This window comes from Camarhynchus parvulus, chromosome 1 (assembly GCF_901933205.1).
Source record: "Camarhynchus parvulus chromosome 1, STF_HiC, whole genome shotgun sequence".
Classification (NCBI taxonomy): domain Eukaryota; kingdom Metazoa; phylum Chordata; class Aves; order Passeriformes; family Thraupidae; genus Camarhynchus; species Camarhynchus parvulus.
This window is the reverse complement of record NC_044571.1, coordinates 28,664,972-28,689,985: the sequence shown is the minus strand read 5'-3', so window position 1 is coordinate 28,689,985 and position 25,014 is coordinate 28,664,972. Positions and strand designations below refer to the sequence as shown.

At 38.4% G+C, this 25,014-nt stretch overlaps 1 protein-coding gene across 1 annotated transcript in view; it reads left to right on the top strand.

The window, feature by feature from the left end:
* Nucleotides 1-11,530, top strand: part of MRPS9 (mitochondrial ribosomal protein S9) — a 33,896-nt gene extending 22,366 nt beyond the window's left edge. The window contains exons 6-11 of the mRNA XM_030953672.1: nucleotides 1,744-1,826; nucleotides 4,544-4,619; nucleotides 7,270-7,438; nucleotides 8,837-8,945; nucleotides 9,786-9,955; nucleotides 11,340-11,530. Coding sequence (XP_030809532.1) covers nucleotides 1,744-1,826; nucleotides 4,544-4,619; nucleotides 7,270-7,438; nucleotides 8,837-8,945; nucleotides 9,786-9,955; nucleotides 11,340-11,431 — 699 coding nt within the window. The 3' untranslated portion in view covers nucleotides 11,432-11,530. The remainder of the gene's footprint in view (nucleotides 1-1,743; nucleotides 1,827-4,543; nucleotides 4,620-7,269; nucleotides 7,439-8,836; nucleotides 8,946-9,785; nucleotides 9,956-11,339) is intronic.
* The last annotated feature ends 13,484 nt before the right edge of the window (nucleotides 11,531-25,014 follow it).

Below are 25,014 nucleotides of genomic sequence, written 5' to 3'. Positions count from 1 at the left end.
TACCTAAAAATTGCTTGCTGCAGGCACACCTCTTGCTGTCTAACCCAAACTATGTCAGCTTTAATGTATAGGCAATAATTTTTAAAGCCTAATGGTCAGCTCTGAATGGAGTTGTTAAGATTACTAGAGTGATGTGACATAAATCTTGCCCACAGTAGTAATACTGTATCCTGTTTCCTTAGAGGACTATGGTTATATTTGTGAGGTTTGGAAATACTTGAAAATAGGATTTCTTCTCTTTTATGTAATGTTGCCTGTGTTTGAGGATAAATAAACTTTTTTTAAGTTGAAAATTTTTCCTAGTTCCTATCTAATACAATTACCTTACAAAAGAGAAATGATTTCTGAAAGGCTTACTGCTATAATATATGAATTATCATGCTGTCTCAAGAGTGAACGATTTTGTACTTCAAGATTTTTAACCTTGGAATTATTTTAAAAATATTTTGTTCCATTGTGCCATTAAAAATGTCATCAGTGACCTGCGTCAGAGACTTCAGTGAGTTGTCCCTATTTAAATGCTTCGAGTGCAGCTCAAATAACAATCTGTTCTTTGTTCATACATTTTTAGTACAAATATTTTTAGTGTATGTGCAGGTGTATTTTATATTAGTGAAAAAATCAGCTTGAACAGTAGGTGTTTATAACTAAGCAAGGAGCTTCTATTTTTTGGTTATTTTTAAGCTGCTGAAGATATTTCACTGCATCCTGTTATAAATCCCAGTTTTATGTTAAGAACTAATATTTCATTAGTTAATATCTGACAGCACAGAGATATTTCATGTTTCTTTCTTTACTGTTTTTTTAAGTAACACAAATAAAAATCCCCAAACTATTGTTGCTTTTTCCCACTAATTCTTGCACTCTTGTTTCTCTGTAGTATTTGCTAAAACTCATATTAGTACAGTATAGGAAAGTGACTATAAGCTTTCTGTTTCGCTCCTAAATGAAAGCAAATTATTTGGCATAGAAGTACTTGGTTGTAGTACAACTGTCCTGTTGTTTCAGTATAATTTATAATTATTTCTCCAAATAATCCTATTTACCTTTGCATTTGGATCGCTGTTGTAATTAAGAGTATTAGAGGTTTTATTTTAGAACAAGTAGTCTTTATAAGTTTCTGAACTGAAAAAAAAACCTAAAATCACTGTCACACCATTTTTTGAAAATAATAATATAGCTAAGAATTTTGAGAAAACTATTTAAAAATACTGAAAATTCAGAGTAGGTCCATCTGCACAGTTGAAAGAATAGAAATGCTTACTATGATAAATGTGCAACTTTGTATCCATGTAGACATGCCAGGGTAAGAAGTTGTGACTGATACAGACCACCAGTAAATCTGACACTTCTACATGTACAAAAATCCTAACTAAATGAAATTAAATACATCTTAAACCTTGTCAGTATTCTGAGGAAGTCAAACCAAAATGTGAATGCACTGATGAAATTATTGTGCAGTATGTTTTAGAGTTGCATTCATTATACAAATGTAGTTGTCTTTCTGTATACAGCTGAGATTTTTTTTTTTACAAACATATGTAAGAAGGCAAGAAGCACTGTTGCAGAATTCAAAATCAGTCATTTTGAACTAACCGTGATTTCTTTTTTCAGAGCTCTGCTTGTTTTCTGACCTCTGTATTTTAAAAGTGTTTGAAGAGTAAAACCATTTAAACATGTGTTTTAAGTAGCAAAATTTAAATGAAAAAATCTATTTAAATACTTCTTCCATATGAATTTAAGGAAACATATGAAAAAATTCTGAATGTTCAGAAACATCAAGACCAACTGACAGCTCAAGACCTTCCTCTTCAGAAGGAAAAAAGGTAAGCTTCCAATTAGAATGAATATTGGTAGTAGTTTTCTTAATGTGCTTTCATATTCTGTTCTGGCACTTCTGGTAGTTCCCCACGCTACCTGCCTTCTTTTCCTCAAACACATTTTCAGGCTTTTGCTCTATTCCTTGTGTAATATTTGTATGGTAATTTCATGCTGAAAATTTTACCAGATATGTGTGGAGCACTCACTTCTCATTGTTAGAGTAGAGAAATCCCATCTATTTCTCTTACTCTTTAAACTCTCTCTGCTCTTTTCAATATTCTTTGCTTTGTAAAAGTTCTGAAGTGTGATTTGAAAATAAACTGAAAATATCCAGAATTCTATGTTTCTGTATAAAACATGTCTATTCATCGATATGAATGTTTTATATATATATAAAACATAAATTCTGTATGAATTTTTCTAATTATGTCTTTTATTAAAGCATTTAGGAAAAAAGAGGTAAACTTTTTATAAAAAATCATGGGCTTTTAAAGTACCAGCTACATTGTTCCTGCTTTTAAAATCTCAAGATCTAAGGCTGAGCTCTTTAACAGTCTTTAATTACAGTTCTTGAGTATTTTAACTTACCAATATTTGTATTTAAGAGTCTCAAAATACTTAATTTCACTATTTTTCTTCTAATGGCTTTGAACAGAAATCATCAAAACCTAGTAATTTTAGAAAAGCTCATTTGGCTGGATTTCTTTAATTATTACTGCTATTAGGAATTGAATTTAGTGTCTGTTTTTTTCTGTTTAACTTCCCTAGTATGCACAGCATGTAGTTAGCCACTGGACAGAAAAGCTCCATGTCAACCAGAAGCTATGGGAAATCTACATTTCTTGGTTTCTAGGTGTATCCAATCAGGATATGCCTGTAGGTGCTGTTTGCTCCTCTTAGACAGTAGTCTTGATTTTTCTGAGATTTCTTGCAAGGATTTTAAATTAGAAAATTAAGTTAAGCAAGTGTTTAAAAGAAATGGCTGCAGCTAGGAAGTTTTGGTTTAGGCATTTACTGCTTTTCTGTATAGTTACTTTTTTCCCAGTCCCAAGTTGTTTTTATCTTTGTTCTTGCTGTGTATTTTCTAGCCAGATTTATGCATTGCTCCAGGAGCACATCGTGTTGGTTTGTCACTTCATTTCAGCCATTTGTTATTTATGTTAGAAAGGATTAATTTGCTGAGATTATTTCAATTTCTTAAATAACAGAAGTTCATGTTTCTTCGTGATATAAATAGCATTCTGTGACCCACAAAATGTTTTATTATAGATTTGTGTTAGGTTCTGAGCAGACAAGAAAACAAATGAATTTAGTTTCTTGCTGCATGCTGCTGAAAAATAGCCTGATTCCTCACAGAGCTCAGCCAGTGGATTTACTGATGTGAAAAATGACCTAAAGCTAGTCAGAGATGAAAGGCTTTTTCCCTGTTAGGTTTGTAAAGCTCAGAGAATTTAAAGAATTTTTGATACTTACTTCTCACACTGGATATGGTACTTCCTCTGAGATTAGTCTGGATAGGATAATTTATCTCCCAAGTATAGGTAGAGGGTTGGTGGGAGAGGGTGGTTTTTTTTGTTTGAGAGGCATGGAGTTTGGGGTCTGGTTTAGGGTTTTTTTCCCAGAAAATAATCTGTTGTGAATGCATTCTGTAATATTAACTGTAGGGTTAGGACCTAGTCTGCTAAACCTGAACTACTTCAAGTTTATAGCTTTTCACATGGAGGAAATTTTTTCCAGCTTCAGTAGCAAGTAACAGTATGTAAATGTAAGTATATACCTATATACACTAGGTCAGGATTGGAAGCTTTTAAGAATCATTGTTAAAATCTGCATTGTTTCTAAATAATCCTTTCTCATGTCCTGACTCAGAAAAGCATTAATATGCATACTTGAGAAGTAGTACTCCTTAAAAACACCTTCAGAAGGAGTGTTTTACTGAATCACAGCTTCCTTCATGCTGCTGAAAACACTGTTTCTAAAATCCCGAGGAGTTTAAGAAGCTAGTTACATATTTGCCTTAAGTTTACCTGATAATGTTGTTATGTATTTTTATGGCTGTTTAGTTGGTCACTTTATATCATTTACTTCAAGAGATTTACTTCAAGCACTGGTTTTTCTTTGCCTTTGCATCTCTCATGTTTGAGGCTGTTATCTTAGAAATTTCCGCTTTTGCTACCATCAGTGGAGTCACTGTGCTGAGCAGCTCAAGATTACACAGTGGATAGAACACAGGGTGTCACTGCTACATTAGTACTTTGACTATGCTTACTGCTAGTGCTGTTCTTTATATTGATCAGAAAAGACCAGTGGCAAAAGAATTTGATTTTTACATTCTGCCTTTGATTTTGCTCTGTGCTGCTAGTATACCAAATTTTTCCTGGCAGCAGACTTTTAAAAGTAAGTCATAAGCTGGGGGGAAGATCGCTTCCTATTACAGTGTTACTTTAACTCAATCACTGACTTCAATAATATGAATAATGCATAGCTGATGCTCATAATGGTCATGTGGTTAATTCAATGCATGAAGTTACCACACCTTCCAAAAGGTAATTTTTTTAAATTAATGTAGGCCTTCTCATGTTTACTATAGGAATGTGATCTGCATTCATTTTTAATGGAAAATGTATTTCTGAACAAAGACTGTCTGTATATGTGGTCTTTTGTGATGTAACTCTAATTGCATGGTTAATTAAAGGAAGAATATATGTGGTATTTTAAACAGAAACCTGGCTGGCAGCAGATGGCTGACTAAGATTGAATTGGAAGAAATGTTGTTAGAAAAAGTGTCAGATGATGATGTAAGTAATTAATCTTCCCAATTTTAAGGAGGCTTGTGTCTTAAAAATATGGACTCTGGGTGTGTTTTTAGATACTGGAACAGTATTATGCAGAAGGAGGTGCTCTTCAAAAGAGTTTTCTGTCTTCTGATGAAGTCCATATATGTTCACAGCACTGTCACATTCATGTTGTTTTGAAGTGACTTGTGTTGATATTTTTTATCTAGCACAATACAGAACTCTTAAGAACTTTCCATTGTTATTACCATAATTTAGTTTTTCTCCTGGCAACATTGTGAGACCTAGAGCACTTGTTCCTTGTTATCTAATCATGTGGTCAGGAATGGGTTATAAGAATTTATTATAAACATAGTCATTTATTGTAGTTACAGATGAAAAATAGGGCTAGAACTGCTGTTACTAATTGTAGTGAAGGGATAAATATTCAACATGGGGAAATGCAATGGATTTGTACCAATAGCTAACCTGCGCAGAGTTATTTAATGTTAAGGATGACATGGTAATCACAGAGGGCTTACTAGAAATAAGGAACCCTTTTTCTTAGTGATTGACTACAAAATCAAATGACAGAAGACAAAAAGCTGTATAGATCTGTGGTTTGATACAGATATCTCCTGTTACATTCTCCTTAGTATGAATATGGTGGAAGAGAGGAGAGTTTTGCAGTTTCCTCAGTGTCTGCAAACTGTATCACTCTGTAGGTTTGGAGTCATCCTTTACATCTATCTCTGGGTATAAAACTATTTATCCTAATAGTCATACACTTCTTTCTCACTCAGAGCTTTTCCCTACAGTCCCCTGAAGAGCATTAGATTTTGTAACAGCAGGTTCATTCTATGTGGCCAGCTTTTGGAAGCTTGAATATGACAGTACCAGAGAATGTAACTCTATTTGTCTGAACATCACAAGTATTTTCTCACCTAGAAGCAGTGTTCCTCAATCTTGTCTGTCCTGTGAACAACAGCTTTGCAAAAATAGCATAACCGCAGCAAACATGCCCTTTGCTCAGTTGTCATCTGGAGCAGTGGCATGTGATGGCTTCCTCATCTGTGGGGGATTTAAAAAGGTCTCCAGCAGATTGTGGTGCATAAGCATCAGTTAGAAGTAGTTGTTGTAAATTCTCCATCCTGATAATACTCAGGAGACTTTCTCTACCTTACTTGCAGTAGAAGCCATTAAGACTTCAGTATTTTCAGTAGCTCCTGCGTTTGGAATGGCTATTTTTCCTCTCCAAGTGCCAGGTCTAGTTGTACAACCAAACAGTTTGGTGTTCTTCACTGCTTGGTTTTAGTACATTCTGTACATTAGTACATTTTACATCTGTGAAAGTACATTGCAATAAACTTAAAAAAACCCCAACCAACCAAAAACCTACACTAAACCCTTCTCTGTACTGGCCTCTCCCATGTAAGACTACAAAGCCTGAGTCTATAGTAGAATACATTGTTTAAATAAATTTGAAATGTCTCAGTATAAGCAGCCAGTCTTTCCTGCTTAAATTCTTACCTTTTCCACTGCAAGAAAAATTTCAGTGATGTTTACATTATTAAACAAACTCAGAGCTATTGATTCTTTTCCTTTTGCACTCTCCAAGTAAAAACTGTTGGAAGTTTTCTACTTCTATAGTATCTATAATTTCTACATGTTTTTATTTCCATATTTCTGCTCTTCAAAGGCTTTACCACAAGTCTGCACATATTGTTAGGTAAAAGTAGTTTTCAGGGACTATTGTTAAGTTACAAGAAAAGTAGTAATTTTGTGCTAGAGAAGACTCTGGTAAAAGAGAAAAGAACAAATACTTGTAATAACTGCTTGTAAGTGAAAAAAACTTCAAAAATCAGGTTATGATATCTATATGAAAAATCCATTTTTGATGGTATGATAACTTTATATCTGGTGACAGCTATCTGGAGCTCCTGCCAGTAACTCTTGGTAACAGGACATCCCAGCTTTTGGTACAAATGGGTTAACACACTGGTGTGTACTCTTTAATCACATGTTGAAGAACTTTGGAGGGAGGTATAAGGGGGAAGGAGAACCACACAGTAGCGAAGGATAATTTATTTCAAGAGGTTGCCCTTTTAGTCAAGTATCTCTTGAATTTTTAAATACCTTGATTGTTCAGTTTTAAAGGAAATCATAAACATTAAAGTAACTCAGCTTGAACAGCCAAAGATAGGCATTTTTTGTATATGTTATGAAATATAATCATTTATGAGATTCAGTTCAGTGAAATAAAATTATTTCCAAATCAGTGAATATGCTGACTTACTAAAAAGCAAGTGAAAATCTTTTCATATTTAAATAAGACAATAATAAAATAATTAAGACATCCCTTCAATGTTTTTTTTTCTTTTTTTTTAAGTGAGAGGAACTTCATTCTAATACAGTAATCCTTTATTAAAAAGGGGTTGGTTATGCTTTGGAGTAAAGTTTAACTGTTTTCTGAAGAAAGAACTAGATGCCTTTAGTCACACTGAAAATGATGCAACTGCATGCTGTTCTTAAATCAGCATGTAGGTGCAAAAATGTCATCTTGTCAGAAATCATCAATGAAAGTGAAGTAAGAAAGATCCATTAAATAAAAATAGAAAGTTTTCGCAAATGCAATTACACTTGCATACTTTAATGAAGTCTTGTTGTCTTACAGTATTCAAGATTTATTAAACTCTTACAAAAATTGGTGGCATTGCCATGTGCTGACATCGAGGAGAAGTATATACAGAAGTTTTCCAAAGAAGTTCCTGTGCAGTTGCAGAAGGTGGTTCCTGAGCCCTTGCAGCATGACGAGCGAGGAGTGGCCTTCAGCACTGGGGAAGGTAATAATTTCATGCTGATTTGTAACAATGCAAACTTTTTTCCTCTTCACACTGCTTTCTTTATATTATGTGCATCGCTGCTGAAAGTGTCACTACTTCATTTTATTTGCTTATATGTATGTATACTGCGCGTATAGCTGTTAGTGATGTTATGGAACACCAACTTAAGACATGGACTGGTCAGAAAGCACAAATTTTTGGCCCAGACTCCTATAATCTGTTTTTTATATGTATTTTTATACAGTGATAGCTCTGTAGAGAGGACCCCACTGGGTTACAGGATGTAGGATACAAAAGGACTTTGATTTTTGGGCAAAGCTGACTGCTGAACATAAAGAGTAGAGGACTGCACAAACAAATATGAATAGTTCCATGGATGTAACAGTGTTGTTGCTTAGTATAAAAATGGCATGCTTAGACTAGTGAGTAACCTTTATCGTGATTTTTGTAGGCAGTCCAGCAAAGGAGAACTTTGAATATGCAAAGAATAAATAGCAAGGCATTTGGATATTTACAAACACCTAGGAAAATGCGAAGAGGAAGTTTCTAAATATGGGACAGAGATGGACAATGGGATATTGATCATTCATACTGAGATGGAGGGGATGTTAGACAAAAGCCATGAAGGTCTCTGTATCTTCCAAACATAGGCTGTTATGTTTTCATTGGAGAGACACACAGCTGGAAAGCAATATAGGATATAGGATATGAGTGATTGCATAGAAAAAATGTACAACAACATGTATAGAAAAGGCTGGTGATTTTCTGGACAAAGCACGTGTACACACACACTTTATGCTGTACATTTAAAAGGAATTTTAGAGATGATGGGTATTATGCAGCAGGCAGCAATGATAATAAGAACAAAGGTCACAGAGAATTTGAGGGGCAGAATGGCTAGAGAGCTGCTTTACCTGGGTTGTCTTCAAGATTACATGACAGCAAAGATGTGAGAGCAGCAAGCTGTGATTTAATTTGCACTGGTTTTCAGTAGAATCTTCAGAACATTAGTTAATGAAGTTTGATGAGCACGCAACCCGTGTGATTTAAGAAAAGCCACCAGGTTTAATAAGTTCAAAACCAGTCTTGTTTGTGCCCCATCACCCCCAAAATGAAGAAGAATGTCTTATTTGCTTCATAATTTCTTTATCAGAATGATTGCTTCCTTTGTGCTGAAGGAGTTGGGTTTCCCAACACACGCTTCTCCACTTAACAGACATTGATTAAAGTATATTGAAAGATAGCTGTTCTTTGTTTGCATTTTTCTTTCTTACCTCAGCCGGTAAAACCAAACAGCTGGCACTGTATGAATGTGATGAGATTTGTTTAACTACTTGGGCACTTGAAGTTCTGGAGAATATTGAAGCCTCATAAGAGATTTGGTTTAATTCCTTTAAGGTAAAAGAAAAACTGCCAGAGCTACTGCAGTAGTTTATGACAATGGGACTGGAAAAATTACAGTGAATGGAATAGACATTTTACATTACTTCCCAGTGCTGCAGGACAGGTGAGAGCACTATGAAATGCTGTAGTTTACTGTAATTAAATTATTCCAGCAAAAGTAATGCCATACAGTTACATGTTGATGCTATGTTGATTCTGTGTTCTTGTCTCTGTATAACTATCTGTTTCATAAAAATGTGTTTTGCATTTCCTCCTAATTTTCAGGAATTTACTGATAGGCAAGCCTTGCTCTGTGCTCCTTGCCTCACCTTTTCTGAAGGGATGCAAAAACCAAGAGCACGGAGTGTTTTAATAGTTCAAATTTTAGTCCCCTTAGAAAGGGCTTGAAATTTATTTTAAAAATTAATAATAAGCATTATCATTTCTAAGTATTTCACAAGAGATTTGCAAATTGCATGCATGTGTAATTACTCTGGTACACAGTAACATAGTGGAAGCAAACAACGTGAGGCTTTTCATATAAAGCTTCAGATTTTGGAGGATGTGCGCAGTCTGATATAGAGAAGACTTGTCATTAGGCTGACATAAAGTTTCTATTCCTAATGTGATTTTTATTTTTATTTTATATTGTGATTTTTAAGCTCAAGCATAAAGGGAGAGGTTGCTCAGTTTCAATATCCAGAGCTGATGGATCTTGGCTTCCTTAGAGAAGTAGTGGAATAAAAGTAGTTGTAAAACTGAACCTAAAGTACATACCATTGGCAGTTGGAATATGCTCCTAGCTGCTAACTTCCTATTGATTTGGATGAGATATGAATGTCTTTCTGGATCTCTGCCCAAAAGTTAACTATGTTTTTTAATATACAATGATAAGAAATGTGCATAGCATAGAACTTTATGCACATGAATGTTTTAATTTTTCTTCTTTTTTTTTTTCCCTTAGGGAACAGTTATTGTTCCCTTTCCAGTTTCTTGGCAGAATTGGAAAACATGATATGGTTTGCACAGTCTCTGGTGGAGGAAGATCTGCACAGGCTGGAGCAATACGTTTAGCCTCTGCAAAAGCCTTAAGGAGTTTTGTGACAGAAAAGGAGGTGGAATTCATGAGGCAAGGTAGGAATTGAAATTATTTCAATGTTTCTTAATATGTTTCTGGTAATTAACAGAATACATACAAGGATCATTAAGGATCAGATTTGAGTAAATAATCCCAGTGAAACCTTGTGTATTGTATGAAAGGGATGTGCATTGATTTATAGACTGTTTTCACTTTTTTCCTAGCATCCTTTGTGTATGTATTGGATGACTTCTCAAGCATTTTTCCATCTGTTCATGACCTCTTTTAGGTCTATTAACCAGCTTATATTGCCTCAACATAGAATCACAAAACATGAATGTGTATTCAATACTAAATAAATTTGAATCAGACATTAGTGAGCTGTAAGATACTGAGATTGTGGTTTGTTTTACTTCGCTGTTCATGTCTTGTTCATCTTTTAGAAAGTTTTCTTCTCCAACATAAATGCTGTAGGGCTGGCTTTGAAGAGAGAGTAATGAGCAACATACTACATGCAACAAGCCAAACTGAGGGAGCTTCTTTCCTCTCTTGCAGTATTTAGTGTTTACAAGTTACCTAGGATAAGATAGGATTTATTTAGATAACTGCAGGATTTGATGCTTCTCGGTGATGTCTATGCTGTTTCAGCAAATGCTGAACAGTGTTATGAACACTGTTATGAACAGTGTTATGAACAGAGTTTTGAACAGTGAGCTTTTAACTCTGCTCTTTCTGGACTAGTAGCAAGAATACCTGCTTGTATTAGTGGCAGAGCAGCTGTGATTTTTTTCACTCTATTACCAGCCATGAAACAAAAGCTGTGTTCATGCTTTGCAACAGCTTTGACTGTACCTTTTCAACACTGGCAAGTATAACTTGCTAGGAAAAGCCTTGTAAATAGACATTGTAATGAGTTTGCTATGTTTACTAAGATCAGGTAATTGTGAACATGTTTGGGACATTGCCAAATTCACTTTTAAATATATTTATATATGTAAATGTATTTGTACTTATATATAAATATACCACATAACAGTGGTCTTTAGACTGGGGATTGTGCAACTGATGCATTGGGATTCAGTAAGAATGTGCTGTATATAATTCATAAGTGAATATATAAATATATTTGGGAGTACATGCTCAGAAATGCTGCTAGGACTGCATGATTAAAAAAGTTTGGAGACCACTGCTTTAAGGGCTTAAGCAATATGGGTAGATAAGAAACAATGGGTGATTATTTTAGTGCTGTGTAAAGGAAAATATGAATGAAGTTCAGTTACTAAAGAGAAGTTAGAGGGTCTCATGACACTGCTTTGAGTGTTTTGTGGTTCTGAACCTTTAGCCCTCTGGATGAAAGTCGGAGTTATTTGCTCACACATAGCATACCTGTAATATTAGCTGGTAGCAGTAAATAAATGGATGCTTTTCTGTGTTTTGTAGCTGGATTACTAACAGTTGACCCACGTGTGAAGGAACGAAAAAAGCCTGGTCAAGAGGGACCCAGACGGAAATTCACCTGGAAAAAGCGATAAGTCTTGAGTATTTAAAGAGTGAAAAAGTGCTACCACAATTTCAAAACCTATTGATTTATGATTTAAAAGTGTTGTATGAATATATTTAGTAATAAAGACTTTTTTTCCCTTTATAATTATTATGTCTTCTGTTTAAAGAGCAACAAACAACTCTAAATTTATTTAAAATTGCGGAAAATCATGGTGCAATTTGATGGAATGCTAAATCTAAAATAGTTGCTAAGTGCCAACTTTGCATCTTAACTCCAATGAAGTCAATAACATTTTATGAAACTGTTGGTGGATTATAACTTCTAAAATCAGTTTATTTGTTTAATGATTTGGCAGTTTAAATTCTGAAATTAGGCAGCTCCTAACCAGGTATTCGGACATCTTCAATGTGCCTCCCTTTGTGCCTTGCAGGTATCTGAGGATAAGCAACAACTTCCTGCCTAGACTGTGGTGGAGTTGAGAAGCCAGTGAGAATAGTACTGACAGCTGAGGGGATATGGAGAGAGGAACTGTCACAGAGGATAACCTTTGCCTGTGGAATCAGTTTTCTTCAGGATGCTTCCCCAGGTTAAGTAGGGAGTGATTCAGAACAAGTACCTAAATTTAGGTTCTCTGAATCATCCTCTGGAGGAGTCAGTTTTTCTGTTCTTCCCCCAAATGCAGAAAGAGCTGGAGGGATTAAGCTGAAGTTGTCTTTTAGAACACTCTTCTCCACCCCTTAAATCTCAAGGGGCCTGTTCAAGGAGGCGTGCTCCGAATATGGCTAATGCACAAAGATAGCATTGGACTCTTTGCCAAATAGAGTCATAACTTTTCTCTTTTAAAATCAGAAGCAGGAGGTGATGACAGTGCTGCCCACCTCCTGTCTATAATTGTAGCCTTCCAAAATAGATTAGTGGTTACAGTGCTCACCCAAAAGCTTAAGGTTTTGGTTTATTGCCAACTTCCTTCCTGGGACAGAGGTCAAATACTTTCAAAGAAGAGCATATCCTTCATCTGTCCTGTAGGAAGTGGGCCACAGCAAAAAAGAAGATAGTTTATCTCACCAGGAAAAGCAGAAAAACACAACTCAGTAGTTTTAACAACAGGGCACTTTCCAGCTTTTTTTAAATTTAGAACATTTCAGTACTTGGAATTCTTTCTCCCAGCCAGATTTTTTAAGTGCTAGAGTACCTGCTCTGCTTCTTACTTGCTGTAGGTCATACCAAAAGCCACACCTCAGAGGTCACAAAGGGTGCCAGCAGGTCACTGCTGGTGATAAGCAACTGTAAGTGATGTATACAGTCATTATTTTCCCAAGCATCATTCAGGGGGGTAACAAATAAATAGACCTCACCAGCTGAGCAAAACGGAGGAGGTCAGAAACTGGGTATGGTAGTAAGTTGGATGTTGGCCTTTTTTCCAAAGTAGCAAGTGATAGAGTGAGATGAAACTGCCTAAAGTTGTGCCAGGGGAGGTTTAGATTAGATATTAGGACAACTTTCATCACCTAAAGGATTGTCTGCACTGGACAGCACTGGATCAGGCTGTCCAGGGAAGTGGTGGAGTCTCCATCTCTGGAGGTATTTATAGGACATGGGGATGTGGCACTTGGGGACGTGGTTTAGTGGCAGACTTGGCTGTACTGGATAAATGGTCAGACTCTGAATTTAAAGGTCTCTTCCAATGCAGAGGATTCTGTGACTGGTTAAATTGAATTCAACAGCTGAGGCAATTCACCTCTCCCTTTGAAAAACAAATGGGGGTTTTACATGAGAGATTCTTTGCTTGTGTGTAGCTAAATAACTCTATGTCGTGTATCAGCAGAAGTTGTGATATGTAGTAAAAAAATTCATCCATGCTGGGACAGGTACCTAAGGATCCTTTTTCTGTGCTCACATGGTGAAGTGAACATAATCACGTAGTCTTGAAGGTGCTAGATCAAGAAGATTGTGGAAAAGATTAAATAGTAGAATTTGTATCATCTTCTCAAATGAGAATTGTTCATTTTAGCCACATTACTTGCCTCATTTCTAGGCAAGAAGCTACAAGTGCAACAGCCTATCAGCACTTAAAACATGCAAAGCCTTTTATCATGTTTTAAAGGAATTATTAGTGTTTTACCTCTCAAAAAAGTATGACCATGGCTTTTGATGTTTTAACTGAGCAAAGAAAATGAGATAAAGTTTCAGAATTTACTGCAACTTTTTAGGAAAGTCACTAGGAATACTAGTTAGTGCTATGCAGCCAGGTCACTTGCTTAGTAGCTACCCGCTCAGGCTTTCAACTAAATCTGAAAGTGAGCCAAAAAGCATTTTTAAAAGAGAAAAAAAAACAACAGAGAATTGTACAGTTTTTTCATTTGTAGGACGTTCCTCTCAATCATCTGCAATATGTGTCAACATTTAGGAGTTAGGAAGTTAAATTGTTGTGTTAAGAAATATTACTGTTATCTGTAGCATTAAAGCTGATGAGGTGAAACTAGCATTTTTTCACTCATATTTGTAGACATTAGAATAAGTATCATGTGGGAGAAACAAATTTATCAGGGTTGTTAATTGTTGCTTATGACAGCAGCACAGCAGTAGAATCAATTAGTCAATCTGAATAATCTGTTTTACCTTCCTGCTCCTCTTACTCCATTGCATTTCCAAAGTTATTGAGAGAAGCAGCCCTGAACACCTGGCTTCTGTGTTCAAGCCAGGCTTCTTAGGTCTCAGTTTTGAACACTTGCAATGTGGACCAATCTATCTCAGCAGCAAGATTTCATAATTTACTGTCCTGTGACAGGTTCTTATACCCTGAACATGAAAATATTTTCTGAATGTGGGCAAAAAGAAATAAGCCCTCCATGCTTTTTGGGCGGTGTTGATTCATCCAGGATATTTTTGTTTTTCGTTCCTCTCCACCAAACGGATGGTTTTGCTGTAAGATACCAAAATTTTCTGTGAGATAAATGGAAGTTGTCTGTGTGCTCGTCCCGTTCCCTGGCTCTGCGGGCCGAGCTGGGCTGTCCCCGGTGCGGGCAGTGCTGCCGCGCCGCCACGAGGTGGCGCAGTTCGCAACAGAATGCGGAGCCGGGAGTGGGATGAGGATGCTTGGGAAGGAAAGGAGGAATCTTCCTCATGAGCGCTGCTTCCATAACCACAGGTTAATATGAGAATAAATGTATTGGGTTTCAAAAGGGTATAATCGAATTGTCTTTCCAGGACTTCTTTTTCTCATGACAAGAGAAAAGGTTTTAGTGAGAAATAATAAGTGCCAGTTAATACTGGTTTTCAGCAATCTAATTTCAGTGTATAAGTAATGCCTTCATATTAGTAGTACATTATGCTGAGAAATGCCGGCTGCTCTTTGAAGCCTGGAAATGGTACTGTAGCATTGTGCCAGTCATCAAAAATCATTGAATGGTTTTGGTTGAAGGGACCTTCAAAGATTATCTAATTCTACTCTCCCTGTCATTGGCAGGGACGCTTTCCACTAGACCAAATGGCTCAAAGCCCCATCCAACCCAGCCTTGAACACTTCCAGGGATGAGCAGCTATGGCTTTTTGGAGCAACCTGTTCCAGTATCTCACCACCCTATTTGTAAAGAGTTTCTGCCTTATGTCCAACCTAAACTTACCCTCAGAAATCATACCAAATGTATACATAACATAATAAATATAATTATTTAAATAAAAAGCCAGAAATCAGGCTAAAGGGAGCAAGATTTGTTATTGAAACTGTGTTTTATCTGTACAGTTCCACAAAATTCTTGTAAATATTTGAATTAATTTTTCTGAGTATTCTCTGATATTTTATATGGATAAAATTTCATGGGCTGGAATTGAAAGCATTTTTTATGCTGTGCTAGCGCACGGTGGATTTAAGTTGTGGGATCTTACTAAGTGTCCAGACAAACAAGTAAACATAAATCACTGCCCATGTACCTGCCCACATAAACAGTGTGGGAGCAGAACAAAGCAAGCAAACAAATGGGCAGTAATGGGTTTAGATTTCATGGTGCTTAGTAGCTGCCCTGAGCCACTGTGTCAGAAATCACCTTCACTGTTAGTTCTCAGTATTAAATACCCAATTGTTGAAGTCTGGTGGGCAATTCCAGTCCACCTGCCATTTCTCTCCTAGTTACCAGCCCCATCAGCTGTGATGGATACTCTGCTGCTCTGCTGGGCACTTGCTCAGTTTGAAGGAAGGAAGAAAACCTTGAGTGTTCCACTCCCAGCACAGTGTATTTCAACACACTGAATCTTTGAGGCATTCAAGATGTGTCCTGACTATTTCTTAATCATTTTAATAAATGTCACTTTCAGATGCTGATGATGCTGACATAATAATAATAATGCAAGCAGAGTAGTGTGTGCTTGTCACATGTCCTGAGCAGCCTAGTACATCACAGAACCAACTTCAGACTGAGAGATAATTAGCAGGAGGTACAAGATGGTTAAATCTTTCTAAAAGTGCTGATTTGCCTCTGAGGTCAACCAAAGCAAACTCCTTGATTCCAGAACCAGTCCTGACCCTTTCCTGCTGGCCTGGAAATACTTTACCTTAGTAACTGTTGTAACTGACATTGCTAAGAAAAAATTGATTACACTAACAGTGCCAGGGCAGAAGTTATTACAAAAAATTACAACATGTCTTGGTACAGTTCTTATTTCAAGTCCCAGAGTAGCCCTGCAGGATTTGGATTGGTGGCACCACCAGAACTTTGGCCAAATATACCTAATTCCTTGAGTGCTAGATTGCGTATGGGCAGCGGCAGCTGAAATGCTTTTGTACTGGTGGAGATATCAACAATATATTTTTGTTGGTTTAAACTTGTATTCATATAACATCAAATGAGGTTTTAGGGGAAAATATTTTACAAAGCAAGAATGAGTATAGATTTTCCATTGTCAACAATAAAAAGGTAGGAATATTGTTACAGACTGTGTAACAGAGAAGGAATAGGTTGTTGCTTTGTAAAGAACCTCGTGTCTCTGTCTTAGAAAACTCTTCACCCTTGGTCTGAGCATGGTATGCCCATTGCTGCAAGTGTGAGGTGAGCCAGCAAAATCCTCACAGAGTGCTCTTAGGCAGGAGCAGCAATGCCCCAGAAGGCTGTGACATGAATACTGACAGGGCTGTGTGAGACAACATCTGCTTCCTTCAACTTCATTGTAAAAGGAGAATGCAAGCACATGGTTGCACAATATCCTCCTTGCTCAGCTCCCAAATAAAACCAATGGGCAGCTAGACTGTCAGGATCTTACACCTTTCTACTATGTGTCACCTGTCATGCTTAACCCGAGCTGGACACTCCCATCTCAGTAATAACCTTTGGGCAGAGCTGAGGAAAGCCCCAGGCAGCTGCTGCAGGGTGTGTTGCAGTTCAGGCACAGTGCTGGTGTGTTTGGGTGTTGGTGTGTTGGTGTCTGGGTTTGCTGTGAGAGGGAAGTGAAGCTCAGAAAGATCTGACTGAGGCTGGAGTGTCCTGGTGGGGAGGGACCCCAGCAATGCTGAAGCAAGGGCTGCCCCTGCTCATGTAGTAGAGATCTAGGAGCTGTTATTGCCCACAAGGAAGTGAGGAATTTGCTTTTCTCCTCACTCAGCTGCAGTTAAATTCTTAGGAATTAAAAAGCATGTTCTTGAGTGAGACCTTGACATGCTGGCATCTCTTGGGTGTTTTTGAGCCAAGGCTACAAGGGTACCTCCTGCATCTTTCATCTGAGCTATCTCTGGTAGCTATTGCTTCTGCTAGGAGAGCTGACACAGGTTTAACATTCAGCTTCCCTCAAAGAGTTTCCTTCCCTGTGAGAAAGTCATGTTGAGACCTATTCTCATTCTTCCCCCTGTATTACCTCTGAACTCTGTATAATTTCAGAGGTTAAGCAAGTGGGCAGATTATTTTCTTCTGTGTCATGCTTCCAAAGCTGAAAGATTGATTTGTACTCAAGTTGTGAAGATCCCTTAATGATTTTATTTGACTAAGGCAAAGTGAGAAAGGAAAACAATATCTAGCAAATTTCGCTAGAAAGACATTTTCTTCTTTGTTTCTCTAACAGCCAGATTTCTGTGTGATCTCTGCCTTAATTCATCAGGATAGCTGGTTGCAGCAGGTGTGCTGATTGAGCTGATATTGGTGGGCTGAGTGCAAAGCATACACTTCACCCTCTGGAAGACTCCTGCCTCACACCAGGAAAGTGCAAAACAGCTGCCCCATGAAGATACTCCAAAATATGAAACAAAAACTGGGCAGGAGACAGAACAGCAAAGAGCAGCTGCAGAGAGTCAGGGGCAACTGAACTTCCAGGAGCACCAGGCCAGCCCTGCCAGCTGCTGAAGTCTGGAGAAGCCCTAGGAGAGGAGCCACCTCAGGGGGTGAATTGCTGTTCAGTGTGGAAGCTGTGGCACTGACTGATGCAGTGATGGTGTCCAGTGCTTCAGCTATTTGGGATATCACCCTTCAATCATGAAGGATGGGGTTCCAGATCTCCCCCACCTGGCAGCTGGGCTGCTCTCAGGTTGGAGAGCAAAGTCAGGGAAGCGTTTCACTGTGGGAGGGAGGAACTGCTGGCTGAAACTCTCCCATTGTGTCAGGGCAGAGGATGTACCCCTTCTGTACAGCAATGCAGCTGATTTTATTTGCCAACAAAAAGAGGACACTGGCTGTGTTTCATGATCCACTGTGAGCTTATTTTTATGTTAAGGAACTTATCATTTAGTGTAGCTTGTTATGTTAGCATAAAGTTTATCAGATGTCTAACATCAAAAGTCAAGACTTCATCCACTGCCTAAATTTGGCATAAATCTGATTGGTTTCTTTTGTAGAAAGCCAATTTAGGAATCAATTACATATTGTGATGGGTGTGAAAACAGCTCTTCTTTGGTCATTGTAGTAGATTGCAGCTTGTAGTCTGACATCACTTAACTGCACAGCAAATTGTTTGAAAATGAAAACTCCTATTAGGACACTTAAAAATTTTCTGTTTCAAAATGACTACTTAACAACCATTAAAGCGTCTTTATAGAAATGTCACTACCCTAGTTACATCTGTACCTTTGGTTGGTTTCTTTCCCCCTTTCTAATTTTCTCCCAGCATCTTGCAGCTTGCCTATTATTTGGATGTATAATTAGAAATCTATTATTATGTTTTATGGAGATGTAAAGAGTAGGAAGAAAGCTGCATAACTACTTTTTACATACAGCATGCAAATTATCCACCTTGTGTATTTTGGCTCTGAATGTTCTGCAGATGTAGTTTCATTTCCCTTGGATCTTTGTTTATCCATTTTTATTGCTAGTCATCAAGTATAGAAGCAGAAAAATCAAAATAGGAGGGGAGGAGGGACCTTTCCAAAGAAGCAGCTTTGCATGCCCCCATCACAGAGCAGTATCAAAATTAATGTGCTTCACCTACACACTTCTGTGCATGGCCATTATGTATAATAGATGGTCATGGAAATGGTAGGGGTAATCAAAATCTCATGAGAAAATGGTCACTGCCAAAGCTGAATAGTTGGGAAAGTGCTTTGAAGGATACAGTTTAAAATGTTCAATCCAGATGCTATGTGTGCTGAGAAAGGATGTGGAATGGGGCTTTGGATGTACCCCACAGCTCAGGATGAGCAACACCTCTTTCCTCAGCCTGACCTTTCCAGATGAGTGTTGTTGTGGACTTGCCTAAGGATAATATCCCACTGGTGCTACACTCAGGACCTGATCTGAAGTGAGTGGAAGCCTTTACATCAGGTCCTTACATTTTTAAGGATTTAAGAACCCTCTGGTGAACTCCTATGAATGTCTGTGGCACAGTGTGGTTTATGGGCTGCACTCCTTCAGATTTTCAGGTTCACTGGAGAGTGAATGAAGTGGAGGTTTGTCCCTCGTCCCTCTGCATACACCACATAGAAATGTCTTGAGCTAAGAGACTCCTCCATGCTCTGCAGCTGTTGATCAGAAGAGTCTGGTGAGGCTCTGGAAGCTGGCAAAGCCTCTGGAGCTGTGACCATCCATTTCGATGTGGCATTGAACACTAATGCCTTGAGAGAGCTGCAAGCCTTGCTGTGCCTTTTGGGGTCCCTTGCTGGATCCCTGAGAGCATTTCCCCAGGAGGGAGGATGCCTCTAGGGCAGGGGGGGCTCAGTGCAATGGCTTTAAAACAGAGATTGCTTTAAACTGGCATTGGACATTGGGTCTGATACCAGTGCATGAGCATGGCTCTTGGAGAGGGTATAAAAACACAGGATCTTTCTTTTTGGGAGGAAGGAGGAGGATGCCGATGTTTGAGAATGAGCTGCCTTCATGGTAGCAGGAGCCTCCCTTGTGGGGGTCTGGCACAGACCTGTGACATGTGAATTAAGATTACACATAGCCTTGGTGTTGTATGGTTTAGTGGCTCAGTGTAACTTTTAGACATTAAATTTTAAAAATAAAAAAGGGCAAAGTACGCCCAGTAGGTATGCATTTTAAGAAATATATTTTGTTTTATTGAATATAATCTACATTCGTTTAGTCACTGACTGGACAAAATGAGACATAACATCTTTACAATATACAGGTTTTTCCCTATTTTGAGTTACTGCTGGTATGGCTTAGCTTTTAATTTAATATAACTGGCAAAAGAATAAATTGCCCAAGAGTATCAATCTCTGTTAGTCAGAATAGAAGCAGGAAACAGATTGTGGTCAACCTTATGTTAACGCCTAATAATAAAGTAATGTTTGATCAGTGTATTGTATAGATGTATACAGAACACACATTTGCATCCAGGTATTACACACTTACATCTATTAGAACTAGGGAAGATATATAATTCTTTCTGATTTAAAGAAATAAATTATTCCTTGAGCTAATTTGACAACTCTGCTATGGTCATGACTTAGCTATAAGGACTGGAACAATTGAGAATAAAGTTGCAGTTACTAAGTTGTTATGATGCTGGGCAAGCACATAGTTCAGCTCCTGCTCCTTTCCAGAGCTTGCATGTGACTGTGGAGAAATTGCTTAATGCCTGATCATGGGCTGCAGGTTCTGGTGATACCTGAACAGAGGCAATGGCACAGGGGATCTGTTTGGCTCATTGCAGTGTCCAGGCTTTCAGAAGAGAATCCAGATATGAGCATGCTAAAGCCAGTCACCCTGGTCCTGTCTGTCCATCCTCATGGCTGCTCTCAGGCAGCCTGCAGCTTCTGCTGCAGCCCTCATGCTGCAGCATGTCCTGAGCTAAGTCTTTGTGTCTGATGACACCAGAGGTGCTGCTCTTGGAGAAGGGATGCACAACCTCCTCACCTGCTCCAAGCCTGCCACAAGACCCCTGAGGGGGGTTCTCAGTTCAACTGGCTTTTAGGGCTTACTGAACCTTAAAAGGCTACACAGCTTTCAGCTGATGCTCAAAACTGCCCTATGGCTTTTTGGAGCTGTAGATGAAAGAGAATTGTGTTTCTAGGATGAGAGTCTGAACTACAGAAAGGAGGACAGGTGGGGCAGGAGGCCAGGTCAGACCTTTTGTTTCTGCTGCCATTAGCAATGCTGGAGATGCCATGAATGACCACTGCTTGGGGTGGCAGGGTATCATTCCTCAAAACTGAATTAGATCCTTTCTCTGTGTCTTCCCCTCCTCCTTGATGTCTGCACTGGTGCCTGAGCTGGCTGTGGTGTGCATGAAAGGGGCACTAACACCGTGGCCAGGTTGTTGCAGTGAGAAGTTTCCTCCCACAGATGATGCTGTGCCCAAGCCTCACCTGTCCTGCTCCTCAGGCAGGAAAGAGAAGCTTTGTCTGGCTGGAGTCTGCCACAGTTATTCCCTGACATGACCAGAGAGCAACTCACCTGCATTTGTGCAAGCTTACATATGTTTCTTTCATTTTAGGGTTGCTGTAACCTTTTATCCTTACTTGCAGGGGAGGGTGGGATTTCGAGACATTGGGGTTGTTGCTTGCAGTGTCAGTGAAGTGAAGAAGTTTGGTCAGGTATGGACCAGGACATCTCTAGCTCAATCCTGTCCCATTTATGGGTTGTATCTTGCAGGTCCAACAGCTGTAGAAACTTTTTAAAATCACTACTTTAAGAAGATATATCTCTGGATACACCCAGGGAGGAGATCTGTTGAGGAAGCAGGTGCCAGTTTTCCATAGTTACTTTTAAGAGCCAAATTGTGCCTTAGTGCTGATTTTTAGTTTTAAGGCAATATTGAGAATTTAAACACCCTTCTTTCTTTTTTATTATTTTTTATTTGATCCAGCTGGAGCTCATACTTCCTCTTTAACTTTTTCTTTTATTATTTAAAATCCTTAATTATCTGAGACAAAATTGGTAAGAAAATCTGCAGAATCTAGGGATTCCACAGAGCTCTCTCTATAAACACTCAGGCTATTCACTGTTGCCAAATAGACATGTGCCAACTCTGAAACACCCACCCACTCCCTCCTTCTGCTGCAGCAAACTAATAAGCACATTGATTACATTCATTTAAGGAAAAACACTGCTCTTTTAAACCTTACATCCCGCGTGCTTTAGATTTCTGATTACGAGAGATATCCTGTTTATCACACATCATGTGGTGAAAAAGCTACTTGACACACCTCAACGCATTAGATATTTTAAAAGAATATTTTATAGTGTACCAGCAAGTGGTAGTAGGAGATAATTATCATTTCCTGCAAGCTCTTGTACTATTTGGAAGATGAACGAGAGGTCTCTTATATGTGATTTTTGTAAAGGTCCCTTAAATGCCTTCAATCCCCCCAAACAAAAGTGTTCACATGCAGTTTCTCTTTTCCTTCCCTCTCCTCTCCCCCTTTTCCCCCTCCCCAAATCTGGAAAAACTTTGTTACACTTATATGAGACATCCACATGATGCCTAGTTTGCTTCTGTGTGGGAATCAGTCATTAATAATGACAATTCTATAGTTATGTATAAGTGCACATGCATATTTTTATATATATATATATCTGTATATATATAAAAGCAAATGAAAAATAATATATGTGTTGTACGTACATTGATGAAATACATAGTGCATATTTAAGCCAAAGTTGAAACCCACCCTTTCAAGGTTTGAGGACTAGCAGGAATGTCCCAAAGTAGATGAAAATCCTTTCCGAATGTCCCGTGCCCCATCTGTAGTTATGTACATAGAGAAGCTTTCCTGCAGTAGACCCTTGTGGGGGTCCCCCACCAAGCCCCAGGGCCCTGGAGCTGGCCAGCAGAGCTCCCTGGGGGTGGTCCTGGCCAGGTTTCCTCAAAGTGTCAGTGCAGGGAAGGGAGGCAGGTCCCCACTGGGGCAGCTGGGGCTGGTTACCACCTCTGAGCAGCTCAGAAATGAGCAGCAAACTCATTCCAAAGCTGTGGAAAACTTTGCTTGGAATCCTCCTCTGGACCTGTTTGTTTACTGCAGTGAATTTTTGTCATGATTGAATGATTTGGCCACTGAAAGAAACACTGTTAAAGGTATTGGCAAAAGCAGTGTTTAAATGAATTTGTGAAAATATGACTTACAAATTTTGATGGCAAGGTTCACTCTATGACTTACTGGACAATTTAAAGCATCCATTGGATGAGAAAGTTAGAAGCAATTTGGAATGATTTACATGGAAGCTAGGAATGCAAAAGGGTGCCAAGGATATGGGTTCAAGATAAGGTTGCATGGGTTCAAGAAAAGGTGTTAGCAGCACTTAATCATTGAGTACTTTAGCATTTACAAAGCGATTCAATACAATTCACTACAAATATAACAATGACCACAGTTAAGATACAGTCTATATATAGATTTGAGATAGTAACATTTACACCATAATCAATTCACACATACATGGGGTGCTGGTTTGTTAAATGGGGAAAATACCCAGACCCTAAGTAATAACCAGAATTAATTCAGGTTGATTAATTCCCCTCACCTGAAGTACCCTGACTGAAGAGGGTCAATGGTAGGACACCAGCCCCCCTGGCTGACCAGCAACATTCCACAGCGGTGGGACAGTGCTATGCCATGACAGCCCCCTGTTCAGTCTCCAAATCTCAGTGTTTCACAGCCTTGAAGCTCCTGACCAGACCTTAACCCTGAGCCTGGCAGTGCCCCATGAGAGCTTGCAAGGGATTAATGATGGAGAGGGATGGTGTCTGCAGATTCCCTGGCATCCAACCCTGCAGTAGCTCTCCAAGCAATAACCATCTTGTGCTGGCTCTGGCAGGACAACTTTGCTTTTCTTTCTCCAGAAAGGAGAGATAATCTGCAAGTAGTAGAGAAATCTGTTGGGATCTGATTTTTCTTTGCTTCTGAACTTCAGTATTTGTGATTCTGAATTTAATACCAGGTGCTGTGGTAATAGGGAACAGAGACTTGTGCATCTGTAAAACCAGTCACCATAACCCAAATAACCCCTCATGGGGATGAGGTGGTGTGAGTTTTTAAAATTCACTGTGCTCATTTGTAACCTAGAGTAAAACATTTGTCTCAGGTCCTGTTTCCAGGTTATGACTGAAGTTGGATTGATGTTTCCACAGCTTCTCATTATTAGGCTGGAGCCTGCTTATATTTCTCAGTATAAGCATATATCCTCAGTTACAGATTCATTTTATAGTTACCTTTAACCCTGTGTATTATTGTCCAAATCCATAAACATTTCTAAAAAATATATATTTTCCTGTTCACCTATACAGCACTAATGTAGATTGAATCTTTCAGTCAAACCCAGGTACTGTTTGGTTTTGGGGTTTTTTTCCCCATATGTGTGCAATCTCCATAGATATTCTAGTAGACTTTTAAAGGTGTCATTTACTAAGAATTCTTCCTAATATTTTGACTGCTAACCACAGATTTTTCCCCCTTAGAATAGCTTTTCTAATGGAACAATTCAGAAAAAGCACTATCATCATATCATAATGTATTGTGACAAGAACTGTTCAGCTTTATGTTTTGGCATTCAATGTATTCTCAGTTCTTCACTGTGTCTGGCAAGGTATTATAGAGAAGTAGTTGAGAGAAATCTTTGCAGTAACAAATACAGGACAAATTGTAGCAGATCTCTTGCTGTTTTTCAATTGTTTTTAACACGTGTGTTTCTGTCTGACGTCTTCCAGCAGAAGGAGAAGACACCAGCTGAAAACTTCTATGGCCTGCAACTGCAAAGTTTCTGTAGACTTTCCAGGATTCAGTAGATCTTGTTTCTGTCCTTGGAAAGAAGGGAGCAACTAACTTTCACAGAAACCATAAATATACAGAAATCATGGCTCACAGTAGAGGGATTCAGTTGTAAATCTAACTAAGTGAACTTAGTTCACTTCCAGAAATTTAATTGAGTTGTTCAAATAAGAATTACTTTGTTTGGATATATGGCACAAATCAGGAACTTGTAACGTTGAAGAATTCTCTGAATTTTCAAGTGCTGTTGAGAAGCCTTCTGTAGAGAGATCAGTAGAAAGTGTAGAAACATTCCTCTGATTCTAATGTCTTAGAAATTATTGAAAATATAAATTTATGCTATGGAACATTGTTTCTCTTGCTACATATTTTTGTTGCTGTTCTTGTTGAGGCTCTGCTGTAGTGATCTTTACAGGGACGATTCCCAGGAGGCCTGAAACCTTTCAGATCTTATTGCTTATAAGTTTTCTTTTCTTGACAGAACAACA